This window comes from Lissotriton helveticus, chromosome 10 (assembly GCF_964261635.1).
Source record: "Lissotriton helveticus chromosome 10, aLisHel1.1, whole genome shotgun sequence".
Lineage (NCBI taxonomy): Eukaryota > Metazoa > Chordata > Amphibia > Caudata > Salamandridae > Lissotriton > Lissotriton helveticus.
In genome coordinates this window covers 969,038,900-969,052,299 of record NC_136071.1, presented here as the reverse complement: position 1 = coordinate 969,052,299, position 13,400 = coordinate 969,038,900, and the positions used below count along the sequence as shown (strand labels likewise).

The window sequence follows — 13,400 nt, the reverse complement described above, 5'->3', positions numbered from 1 at the left end:
GAACCACCTGGGACTGTTTTTTGCCAGGGGAACGGGTTTCGACAGCAATGTTTTAGAAGCCAAACAAATTTGGAAAAATCATGAACTACCTCTGGAAGTGGGGTTTGGGATGACAGGAAAGAATTAATTAAATGCATGTTGTCCTTCACTAGTATCTTAAACAGTTTGCCACTGTCGGCACCCCTCCATGTTAACGTTAAGTCGTCAGTTGAAGGCATTACGTTTTTTGCCCTGCATTCAGAAGAGAACACTTCTGAATGCAGGGCAAAAAACTTAATGCCTTCAACTGACAACTTAAGGTTAACATGGAGGGGTGCCGACAGTGGCAAACTGTTTAAGATACTAGTGAAGGACAACATGCATTTAATTAATTCTTTCCTGTCATCCCAAACCCCACTTCCATTGGTGCCAATCTCAATGCTATTTTCATAGGGTTGTGGTCCCCATGGTTCGTAGCAATGACCTCTGCGGCCATTAGTTGATCCTCAAGAAGGGGGGAAATAAAGATAAAGACTATGGTTGAGGAACAGCTCCTTCCCTAAATGTTGGTAATCGGTGGTTGGTGATATTTATAGAGCCTACCAAATACATAACATTAGCAAGGTTCTATGAGTTCAAGAACGCGGCCAGCTCTACACCCCTTCGGAAGGGGGGGCCTAAATTGCATGTCTCCACATCATGTTCTATATCAGTGAGTTTCACATTAAAATCTCCACCCAAGAGAATCCCAATAGACCCATCCGAGCTTTGCTGGCAATCTAAATTGGAAATAAAATCAAAAAGCTCGATAAATTTCTGTTTGGGATGGAATGAAAATCATTATTGTAAAAATTTACCAAATAAAAAGAAACTCTCCTTTTATAAAAAACGTGATAGTGGCAGCTAATAGTTAATAAGACCTTAAAGCTCCCTCCAGCAGCAACATTAATCCCAATAAATAGGCCCCCCGATGGTCGGCCCGATTTGGGTCTGGAGGCTGCTACGCTAAAACAATTGAACCCTTCATTATATAGGTCATGAGTGGCCCAGGTCTCCTGGAACATGACTACGTCTTGTTCATTTATTAGACGCAGCCAGTCCCGGTCGCCAAGCCTAGGCTGTAGCCCAGCTACATTCCAGCCTAAGATACTCAGGTCGGTTCCCACATCGGCCCTGGTTAAAGGTAGCTTGTCATTATGAGCTGTGAGTGTAATGCCTGGGAATTCCTCCACATGGTTCTGCAAATTGGCCATCAACAGTGGTTTTCAGTCCTGGGCATCTAAACTGGAAGGTGCATGAAAACTATAGGTTACCAGAAGCGGTGTGTAAGCATCCCTAATAGGCATAAATGGTGGTTTGTAAAAATAACCTAGAGGGAGCACACCGATGCCAGGGCTTTGTATGAATAATTGCTCATGAATACTTAATAAACGGCGAACCATTTGAGGTCTACGGAAATTAAGGATAATACAGTCGCAGTTTATGTTCTTATTCGAATGGCCTACCCACCCTACTCTTCTGTCCATAAGGGTTTCATTCATATCAGAAGGGTGAAAACCTTTGTGTTTACATAGCCAGTCTACAGATTTATTGCGGAGGTCTGCACAGGATTCCCTCTGGCCCCCAGCGAGATTAGGGACACTGGCCAGGACTAACACATATGGACTTGAGGCCGGAGGTAGGCTCAGGACATCGGTGTTTGGACTCAAACGTGTAGTGGAGAATTTGGGTTTAGTTTGTGTTGCTTAGCATGGCTCCCCATTTGTTTAACCCCATCTTTCTTCCTTTTGATAGAGGAGACCTGTGGTGGCCCTGTAGGTTTAAAATTAGACTCTGGTAGTACTAAAAGGGGGGTACCCTGGGAGTTTTCAGTTAGTTGGAGTTGTCTGCAGGGCTGGGGAGTAATGGCTGCTATAGTGCAAATAGGGGCATTGATTTGCACATTACCTGATTCCACAGTAACGTACGTGGATTTGCATAATTGATTTAGTTCGTCCAGTAGCGATAAATCTGGTAGTGCATCAGGAGACTGTACAAGAGAACATATGCTAGGAGGACGATCCATCGCGGGGGATCGTTCTATTCTCTCTAGTTCACTAGAAATAGGGAGAGTTACCCTTTTGATGAAATAGTCCATTGTCCCCTTAAGGGTGTGACTCTGGAAAGAAGTATTTCTGGTCACCCCTCCTCACGGGTCATGACGAGATGGGTTCTATCAGTTACAACTGGATCGGAATCAAACCACCAGGAAAACGTTCAGCTGTGTTACAGCTCTACCCGGGCCTGTAATAAACTGGGGAGTAACAATGGATGACAGTACCTTATGTCTTTAATTTACGCCCAATCCGGGTCAGCCATTGTAAGGGGGGTGCCCCGTCCCGGCCTCCTCTGGCCCCTTATGGCCACAGATGGCCCGCCCTCTGCCCGGGCTCAGCCCGCGCGCGTCCCGCGATGCGGGGGCTCTAGCTGGTCTTTAGAGCACCTCCGGGGGCGGTACAGGGCGTGCGCGACTTCCAGTTGCTTGGGCGCTGCTGGGTAATGGAGTCCGCCATGCCGCGATGTCCCAAAGATGCGGCGGCCGGCGGTGACTTTGCTGACAAGCAGCGCGGGAATGCTGCGGTACTCCTGTGACCCTCCTCCATTCCCTGGTCAGTGGCGTTTTGTATTGCGATAAGTTGTACAAGGGTTAGCAAGGTGTGAGAAAGTGGCTCAATATATACTGGACAAAAGTAAGGTACAGGGTGTATAGAGGCCACCAACCCCAGAGGTATAACAGAGGTTAAAGTCAGAGCTGACCTTACTCTCAAAAGTGGTAGCTTGGTCGAGCAGAAAGGCAGTACCAGAGGACAGTGTAAAGCATTTGTTGTACACACTCAGTCAGCCAAAGGTTTCACACACTCAAAGACTGAACTCCAGGCCAATGGCTTTTATATCAAAAGATATAGTTAATTTATTTTTAGAACCAACAGGTATCACAAATATACTTTTCTCAATTCTGAGTGATCTCAGGTAAGTACTTTGCAGAATGGTAATAACTTTGTAAACACAATAGGTACAGGGGTTGCAGTAGGCAACGCAATTCTAAACAGAATCCAACATTGAGCTCAATGGGTTTTCAACATAAATGCAGCTTATTACTTTATAGATTACTTTTGTAAGTCCAGGACTGGATCCTAGATTCAGTCCTGGGTTCTAAGCTGAAAACAGTTTAGTAAAAACTTTTTAGTTATTGCAATGATTTTTAAGGAATATAAAGGTATTTCAAAAGTTCACACAGAAAATGTTCAGTGAAAATCTAGCAATGTTATCCAATGGGAGAAAATTCAGGTTATAGGTAAAGCACGTTCTCGTTACTTTTGTAATCCAGTACTGGGCTCCTAGGTCCAGCACTGAGATCTCTACTTAAGACAAGTAAGTAATTACGTTTCAGTAGTAGGTACGATTTTTAACGAATGTTTCAAGTTTTACAAGTTTGCTCTTAGAAGAAATTTCATAGAAAAGCAGTCAATGGATTCGTATGGAGAAAATTTAGGTTACTTGTAAACCCGGTTAGGATTACTTTTGCGGTTCAGTACTGGGCTACAAGGTACAGTACTGGGTTCTCTCCTGATCACAGGTGAGTACTTTGGGATTCGGTATTCGGTGGATTTTATAGGAATATTTTAGAGTTTCAAAACGTCACCCTTAGAAGATTTTTCGAGTCAAACCAGTCAATGTTATCCTATGGCAGGAAAATGGGTTATTGGTTTCCAGGTGAGGACTTAACCAGTGAAGTTAAGGTTCTGGGCGTAGACTCAGGGGTCCCCCAGGGTCAGGTAGATACAGTTGGTACACCCTCAGCAGCACAGGGGCAGCCGGGTGCAGAGGTAGTTAGGCCTAATGTTATTCAATGGAGGGGAGGGAGACTTCGGTTGGTGGCTGCAATCAGCAGGCCACACGGCTGTGGGAGCTGAACTCCTGGTCACTTACTCAGGGCAAGTGGGGAAGTAGAGTAGAGTAGTAGCTGCACTTCCAGCGGCACTCGGGCGGCTGGGTGAAGGGTGCTTTTGAGGCGTTGGGCGTTCAATGTTATTCAATGGGAAAGGTAAAAAGGGAACGAAGGCTGCAGACTCGGGGACGGTGGTTCTTCAGGTGCGACCACCACTTCGAGAGGTAAGTTGGGATCTTGGAGAAGAGGTAGGTACCCCAAAGGAAGGCACAGGGGGATGCAGGGCGCCGTGTGCAGGGGTGTCTTTGGGCGTCGGGAAATCTTACTATCGGCTGGTCGCGGTTGGAGGAGTCACTGGTTCTGAGGCTGCAGGCGTCGTCTGGTTCGTTGAGGAGGGTCTCTGGATACTGGACCTCGGGGTCCCAGTCGCTGCAGGGACGTCCTCGTGGGCTTGGCTCAGTCGGACATGGGCCAAGGTTGCTGTCCGCAGGGGTCGCCGGGAATAAGCAGGAGCAGGTTCCAGGATCGACAGGCCGGTAGGGCTGGGACCAAGTCAGTGGGTGTCGTCCTGTTGTTAGCAGCTGCACAGCAGGTCTTCTTCTTTTTGTTCTTCTTTCTTCTTTTCTTGTCGGGATCTGAGGAAGGAAGGTTCAGGGTGCCCCTAAATACTGAATTTAGGGGCGTTACAGGTAGGGCAGGGACCAATAGGTCTCTGTCCTGGGGTGGATACACCCCCTAGTCTGCTCCTCTCCTGTGGGAGGGGGTAGGAGCCTACCTGTGATTGGGCAGGGCTCCCCATCTTTAATATGGGCAGCCTGGGGTCGTGCTTCACCTTACCTCTCCCACCTGAGGGGTGGGGTTGGCACAGGCTGGCACACCCCCTTCCTGACTTAGAGTTTCCCGCCAGTCTTCCCGCCAGAGTGGGGGTCAGAACTGGTGGGGGCTAGTTGCTGGGTATAGCAAATGGTCTGGAGAAGCTCACAGAGGTGGCAGGACTTTGAAGCTTCCCCTGCCCATCCTGGGGGTGGAGACCTAGCACCTCACCCAGGATGTGCATTGTTGCAGGCTCAGGGGAGCGGGGAGCTCTCCACCCAGGGGTTCAGCAACATATCTGCTGTGGGGCATGTCGACTCTTGGTTTAGTTCTGTACTTAGACACTCATCCTGCAAAGGCAGGGTGTGGGTGTCAGGGTAGAGGGCCCCTAAGGGTGGCACAATAAGTGCTGCAGCCCTTAGGGGTCTTCTCTGGTCACCAGGCCCTGGGTTCCTAGGATACCATTTACTAGGGGCTGACAGGTGGCTAGAGATGCCAATTGGGTTTTAGGTTCAACACAGTTTTTAGGGAAGGGACACAGGCCCTTGGTACCTGGTTGGCAGGAGCCCAGGGCACACTCAGTCAAAGCACATCAGCAGTTCAGCAAAAAGTGGGGGCATACCAATGCAAGAAAGATGGCTTTTTCTCACACAAGGGGAGTATCCTTATGTGGAACGGAACTCATCAATTGTAGATCAGACCCATGTTTGTTAGCCACAGAAATTATAGGCCCCCCCCCCGGCATCATTGGCAACATAGTTCATCTTGCTACCACTTAAGTTGACCACTGCAGAGTCCATGCTCTTTAGTTTCCTCCAGAGTGAATAAAAATGTGTGTCCATCATCTCCTCAATGTTAGCCAATGTAGTTTCCAAAACTTTCATTGCAGACCCTACGAGGGCGGCTTCCTCAGCAATGTCTGTATTGATCTCATTACACAAAAGTTCAGGAATAGCCTCTGTCTGAGTGGCTACAGAGTTAGTAATAATAATAGCCACATGGTCATTTGCATTGCTAACAGATTGGCAAACCTTTGTGTTTTTAATTTCAGTCTTAAATGTTCCAACATTTCTCTTCCTTTTGGTGGGTTGGGCATTTAATTTAGCATTCCTTTGGGACTTAGCAACCTGCGCCCTAGTGTTAATACAAGACACACCTGGGGCAGTCATGTAAGGTGCATCCAAGCTTAGCGGAGACGGATTTGAGGAAACAGGACAAATCTTCACTGGTGATGTATTTTGTGGGTTTGGGAATGATGCGCTGTCAGAAATAAGACCAGCTAACGATAGACGGGACTGTAGCTTAGCAGGGTCCAGGGTCAACCGTCTCTCGGTCAATTCATGACCGTGCATTATCAAGGACTCGGCCCTCACAATGAATGCATCTAAGGTCCCTTCTACTCATCTAAGTTTTCGCATTCTGTAGTAACAATTCCAAGTGGCCCAACTACAAGGCCACAAGCTACAAAGCCACAAGACAGCACAATGGTGGGCAGGGAGTTACAAATGACTTTACGTTACCTTGTGGCTGGATGGATAGCGTGAGTGCCTGATGGTCAATGTCAGTGGGGTGGCCCAGCCTGGCCTCTTCCGGCCCCTGATGGGCACAGACGGGCCCGCCCTTGGTCAGGGCTTCATCTGGGCTGCGTCTGGCGCCGAGGTGGGAGAGGCAGCGCTATACACGCAATGACCAGCGCCTCCCCCTCATGGCAGCACCTGTGCCCGCAGCAGAGGATTCTGGGACCTGTAGTCCCCTACTGCGGTGTTAAGTCCCTCACAGCAGTGCATGGAGCAGGAAGAGTGTGCCCTGGGACCCTCGTCCCACCAGGGCAAGTGGAGCGTGCAGCAAGCAGGATATGGCAGCCAGAAAGCGAGTAAAGGCCCCCCTTTTCAGTGTAAAGAATGGTTTTGCCTATGCAAATGATCGATTGTGGATGCTTATGTGACACTACTCAGCAGTTGTATTTATAGCAGCAATAGTTATTAAAGGAAACTGCAAATAGTGTACTGACATAATTGTTTTGTGAGAAATGCGAGACAACCAAGATTTTTCATAATTGGGGTTCTGAATGTGATGATATAAATTATACTTTTATCTTGTTTCTTTCAGGTATGAAGTTACATTATGGGATGCCAGAAATGCTGGAATGAAGAAATCCTTTGCAACACTCTTATCAATGGGCATCTCTGAGTTTATTCTATTTTCAACTTATGCACTTGGTTTGTGGTATGGAACAAAATTAACTGTGGATGAACCAGATAACTATTCACTCGGCACTATAATGACTGTGAGTATAAGATAGCACAATATGTACTGCAATATAATTGGAGCATGTTTACATATTTTAGAAAATCAAGAATGGCAGATTTTTACTTTTAAAAATGTTATTAAATCCATTCACAATTCGGACACACAGAAAGGAAATACCAAGAAGAAATAATCAGAGCATTGAAGATTACCAATATTTAAACCAGACATTAGCGCTGCATAGCCTTCTTCGTCCCTTTATTTACTATCCTGAGGGTATACCAAAGTAGAATGACTTGATGGTCTGATGTGGTCCAGCACTACTCATAGAGAGATAGGAGAAGGTGCACAAAACAAAGCAAAAAACTTTATTAACACACCCTAATTAACGATATTACTGACATTTGCTAATAAGTCCTACTTTCATTACAATGAATCTGCTGTAGATAGAAATGTCTTTTTCAAAATGTAACTCCGATCCCTGGGTTACATTTAAGTTGTAATGAGGTTTGAATGTAGAAGGGGAGCCCAAGGAGCAGCTGTGCAAATGTCCACAATTGAAACACCTCCCTACTTGGCCCAAGAGACAGTCATACCTCTTGTATAGTTGACTTGACCTGACCCTGGGAGATCCCTGCCAGCATTTGAATAAGCTTCTAAATAAATGACTGTCTTGATCCATCTACAAAGAGTAGTGTCTGAGGATTTAGACCCCCCCTTTTACTGTACCAAAGTTTAAGAATAGACAATCAGTCGGTCTAAAATCTATCATCTTCTATAGATTTATTTTCCATCCTCTTACATTATCCAAAGCCACAGGAATTACACTATGCATCTATAGACGAACTAGCACAAAAAGCGGGGAAAAAATCTCATGCTAACTGTATGGGGAAAGCTGAACTAATCTTTGGAAGGAAAGTAGCTTTAAAAAGGCCTAAAACTAAACAAAAATACAAAGATGAAATCACTCCAAGAGGATCTAAATGCCTTTTGGGGCAGAGCCGGATTCCATTCTGTGCGGTACACTTACTCGGAGCTCTCCGATTCCCACTACAGTCTTCAGACCCATTTCTCTGCCCCAGCCTGAGGACTGAGTGAGCTATTGTTGAGTGTCCTGCGTCTCATTACTTCCCCTGCTTCCCCTGCTGCCCTTCTGGCGATCATGGCTGGTATCGTGCCGAACAGCCCAATATGGCACCCCCTCCCTGACCAGAGCCCAAATCAAAGACTGCAGCAGTCAGTGGGGATCTGTTACTGACACCCGCTGCACCGAGAGGAGACTGCCCCCGTCACCGCTGTCCTACGTTAGAAATCCAACTACCTATTGAGGAGAGACCATCAGTCAGTCTCTTCCATGCACTATCAACCTCAAGTGGTTTAAGCTCTCTTTCCATATGTGTAATATTTCTTACATACCCTTCAATTTCAACACTCTTGTCAGGTATGTAAGTGCAACAATGTTGCGCTTTCAACATTTTACAGACTCTGCCTCTTTTGCTAATAATGTATCAAGAGCAAGTCTATTTTCTAACACCATTGATCTGATTGGGATGTATGATGATACAACGGGATCACTGACATAATATAGAATGACAAAATATAGACTTACCAAAATATAGTCACCAAAATATAGAATGCCAAAATATCGAATTCCTATCTACAAACAGGTAAGTACAAAAATATCGAATCCAAAATATAGTCTGTAAAAAATATAGTCAGTCCAAATATCGAATTTTTTTAAATGTCTTAAAAGTCATTTAAAATTTATGAAATAATAAATATAATTAACTAAAACATACTTAAAAATACTCAAATAACCTTAAAATTAAGATATAATTAATTTAAGTTATTAATAAAAAATGTACAATATTTTACCGTAGGATAGCAGGAGGGTAACATTTATTATTACCACTCCAGTGAGTGCAATAGTAGGGAAAGCGTTGGATAGTGGGAGGGTAAAAAATACTATTCCCACTCCAGTGAGTGCAACAGTATGGAAAGCGTTGGATAGCGTAGGGGTAAAAATACTATTCCCACTCCAGAGAGAGCAACAGTAGGGAAAGCGTTGGATAGCGTAGGGGTAAAAATTAATATTCCCACTCCAGAGAGTGCAACAGTAGGGAAAGCGTTGGATAGCGTAGGGGTAAAAAATACTATTCCCACTCCAGTGAGTGCAACAGTAGGGAAAGCGTTGAATAGCGTAAGGGTAAAAATTACTATTCCCACTCCAGAGAGTGCAACAGTAGGGAAAGCGTTGGATAGTGGGAGGGTAAAAAATACTATTCCCAATCCAGTGAGTGCAACAGTAGGGAAAGCGGTGGATAGCGTAGGGGTAAAAAATACTATTCCCACTCCAGAGAGTGCAACAGTAGGGAAAGCGTTGGATAGCGTAGGGGTAAAAATTACTATTCCCACTCCAGTGAGTGCAACAGTAGGGAAACCGTTGGATAGCATAAGGGTAAACATTACTATTCCCACTCCAGAGAGTGCAACAGTAGGGAAAGTGTTGGATAGCGGAGGGTAAAAATTACTATTCCAACTCCAGAGCGTGCAACAGTGGGGAAAGCGTTGGATAGCGTAGGGGTAAAAAATACTATTCCCACTCCAGAGAGTGCAACAGTAGGGAAAGCGTTGGATAGCGTAGGGGTAAAAATTACTATTCCCACTCCAGAGAGTGCGACAGTAGGGAAAGCGTTGCATAGCGTAGGGGTAAAAAATACTATTCCCACTCCAGTGAGTACAACAGTAGGGAAACCGTTGGATAGCATAAGGGTAAACATTACTATTCCCACTCCAGAGAGTGCAACAGTAGGGAAAGTGTTGGATAGCGGAGGGTAAAAATTACTATTCCAACTCCAGAGCGTGCAACAGTAGGGAAAGCGTTGGATAGCGTAGGGGTAAAAATTACTATTCCCACTCCAGAGAGTGCAACAGTAGGGAAAGCGTTGGATAGCGGGAGGGTGAAAATTACTATTCCCACTCCAGTGAGTTTAACAGTAGGGAAAGTAATGATTTAATATATTATTAACAAATAAATTAAATATCAATACCAATAAAACATTAGTTGAAATTAATAACCAATTTAATATTATGTAATAATTAATTAGAACTACAACTACATATTAGTTATTAAAAATTAATAACATATTCATAATTATTTAACAACTAATAAATTTTCAATAACAAAAACTAATTAATAATAAAAAATAATACCAATTAAAAATTTACAGTAAATTAATTATCAATACACAAAAATTATTTTTAATATGTAATTAATTACAATTACATTACTTCCCACCCTATTCCCCTATAAACCCACATCCCACTACAGAAAATACGATTGTCATAATTATCAAATATTTAATTAATACAAAACAATTACCAATTAATAAAAATTAATTGCCAATTAATAGAAATTAATTACCAATTAAAAATTAATTAACAATAAATTTAAAATCAATACCAATAAATGAAAAAAATTGTTTACTTAATTACAATTAAATTACTTCCCACCCTATTCCCCTATAAACCCACAACCCGCTACAGAAAATAAATTTCGAAAATTAACATAATTAATAATATATCAATTAATACAAATTAATTGGCAATTAATAAAAATGAATTACCAATTAAAAAATTACAATAAATTCAAAATGAATACCAATAAATAAATTAAAATATTTAATTAATTACAATTAAATTACTTCCCACCCTATTCCCCTATAAACCCACAACCCGCTACAGAACTAAAAAGCAAAATTTAATTAAAAATTTATAATAATTGCTAAAAATTAATATTGAATTTAATATAATTAAATTACTTCCCACCCTATTCCCCTATAAACCCACAACCCGCTACATAATTAAATTACGCAAAAATTAAATAACATAAAATTCATTACTTAAAATACATTAAACATACATTACAAAAATTAATATACACTTTTCACACATATACTAACATACAAAACACTTAAAAAAATTTATATTATTAAAAAATGGATATATTTAATGCCTATTTTGTATACTTCGATATTTTGACTTCTATATTTTGAAAATCGATATTACTTCCCTTAAATTCGATATTTTTAACCATTATATTGTGTCCATTCGATATTATGTCCATTCTATATTTTGGAATCGATATTATGACTGTTTACCGTTACAACGCATACTTTTACAACGCCTATGTTTACATCGCAAGTTTTACAACGCATACCATTACAACGCATAGTGCTTTTGGGCGCTGGATAGTGAATAGTTTAATTTACTATTCCAACTCCAGTCCCCGTGGATAGTAGGGAAGGTGTTGGATAGTACTTTAAACCTATTCCCTATCCTAGAGCGCCCCCCAGCGCAATGCGTTGTAATGGTTTGCGTTGTAAAAGTTGCGTCGTAAAGGCACTGCGTGGTAAAAGTTGCGTTGTAAAGGATGTTTACCATCTGATCGCAACCAATTCGGTATTGACCATCAAGAACCCTCCAGCAGTGTCAGTTGATAACCGATTCACTACTGTTTACAATGTGCAAATTCTATGTGTATGCAGCGCCACTCCCACTGTAGGTATCAATACACTAAATATATAACCTACTATTTCTCCAAAACTAGCTCTATTGCTACGAATTAATCCATTAGTTTCTTCATTGTTTCCAGTGATTTTGTTTACATGATATATCTTTGGGAAGACTATTCGAAAATAACAGCTCCCATACCAATGATCTGGTAATTTGTAATAAGCCTTGTTTCCGCATATAAAATAAATTCCAGGAAACACAGGTTCAGTTCCATCTTTGAAACCCCAGCCCCCAATTACCTTATAATTGTGTTCACATTCACTGGAACCAATGAATATATTGTTATAATACCTAGTTCTTTCCCTATGGAGACAGAGGTTCCCTTTCTTTTCGAAATCCAGCAACATAGCAGCATGAGTTTTGCCATTTGAGGTGGACCCTATATTCTCAGTCCATTTAGGAATTTTATTATTCTTATCATTTGCTTTTCTTTGGAAACTCTCTCTTCTTTTCTCTACCATATTCAAAAATATTTCTCCTTTTCTTGTAATAAACATGTTAAATTATTCTTGAGTGCTTCAGCTATATCTATTGTACCTATAGTTAGAAAGTATTCACCCATATAACGTGTTACATCCCTCTTAGTATGTACAGGATTCAGGTTACCACATATAGGATGTTCAGAAAATATCACATCTGAATTTGAATAGTAATACTGCAAAGGTCCTTTCTTATAGAATAAACTAGCTAAAACACTACATGAAATACCATATGTTAGTGGTAAATGGTGGTAGGTAACACCTTCGGCTACTGAAGTAGGTAACTTCATACAAACATAGCAATCTTCTATTTCCATAGCTTCTACATAATGTACTAATAAGTTTGCAAAAACATTTAAGTGAGTTCTGTTTTTAATTCCAGTATAATGTAGTCCTTCCTCATCTGATGCTTCTAAATCTAACTTGTGTTGTTTAATGCTAAGTGCCCTTTCTAGTATATCTATTTTTCTAGGTTTATCTATCATTTGTAGCTCATTAGTATCATTCTTTATGTCTCTACTCATTATGTAAGGAATAGCTATTGTCAGTCCTAACCATACTATGAGTACTATCGCTATACTACATGTGCATATTCTACAGCATGTTTTTAGACAGTTTCTTTTCGCTCTTCCATTAACATTATGATCAGCTATTTCTGACTAGGGAGATTTAACCCCTCTTTGTAGCTTCTACACAGTCTTTTACCCTGTGAAATTTTCAAGTGGGTCTCACTTCTCCGTCAGTCTGATCAGCAATCAATTCGTCATCACTTTCATCACTTATTTCTAGATTTTCTAAATCTTCAAGAACAATGTAAGTCCATTCAGGGCCTCTGAATTTATTATTCAGTCTTTTCAGTCGTGGACTTCTCCTTCTTGGTTATATTACAGACTGTTCAGTTTGGCTTGTTATCTCATTCACTTGCTCAGGTTCTTCAGTTATGGTCTTTAAACTGAATTTCAGTCTTTTGACAAACTTCTTTAGCTGGCACTGTGCTTTGGTCTTCTTCCAAAGCTCTCTTATTTTCATTCAGTTGTGGCACATCTATTTCAATGCTGTCTTTTGTGTCCCTCTCTATCTGACTAGGTCCAGGTCTTATTACGGTTTCTTCTGCCTGGTTACTAATCTGGCCTTGTTCAGGTGTTTGCTGAATTTGACTTTGACTTTGTTTTGATTCACCTTCTTCTCTTCTCTTCTTCCTGAACACCTTTTTCTACTCCTATCTGGTCTTGCTCAGGCTCTTCAAACTCTTGATTTTCTTCCGCCTGAGCTTTCGCTCTAGTACCTGTTTGTCCCTCCTCAGACTCTAGAGTTCTTGGTGGGGTGTCAATTATCCGAGTATTCTGATCTATCCCTATCTGATCCTCCTCAGAATCACT

At 41.9% G+C, this 13,400-nt stretch overlaps 1 protein-coding gene across 2 annotated transcripts in view; it reads left to right on the top strand.

The window, feature by feature from the left end:
* LOC144784686 (ATP-dependent translocase ABCB1-like) overlaps positions 1–13,400 on the top strand; it is a 1,804,387-nt gene that overhangs the window by 498,736 nt on the left and 1,292,251 nt on the right. For both annotated transcript variants that reach the window (XM_078663637.1, XM_078663636.1), the window contains exon 9: positions 6,830–7,007. In XM_078663637.1, the coding sequence (XP_078519763.1) occupies positions 6,830–7,007 (178 nt within the window). The remainder of the gene's footprint in view (positions 1–6,829; positions 7,008–13,400) is intronic.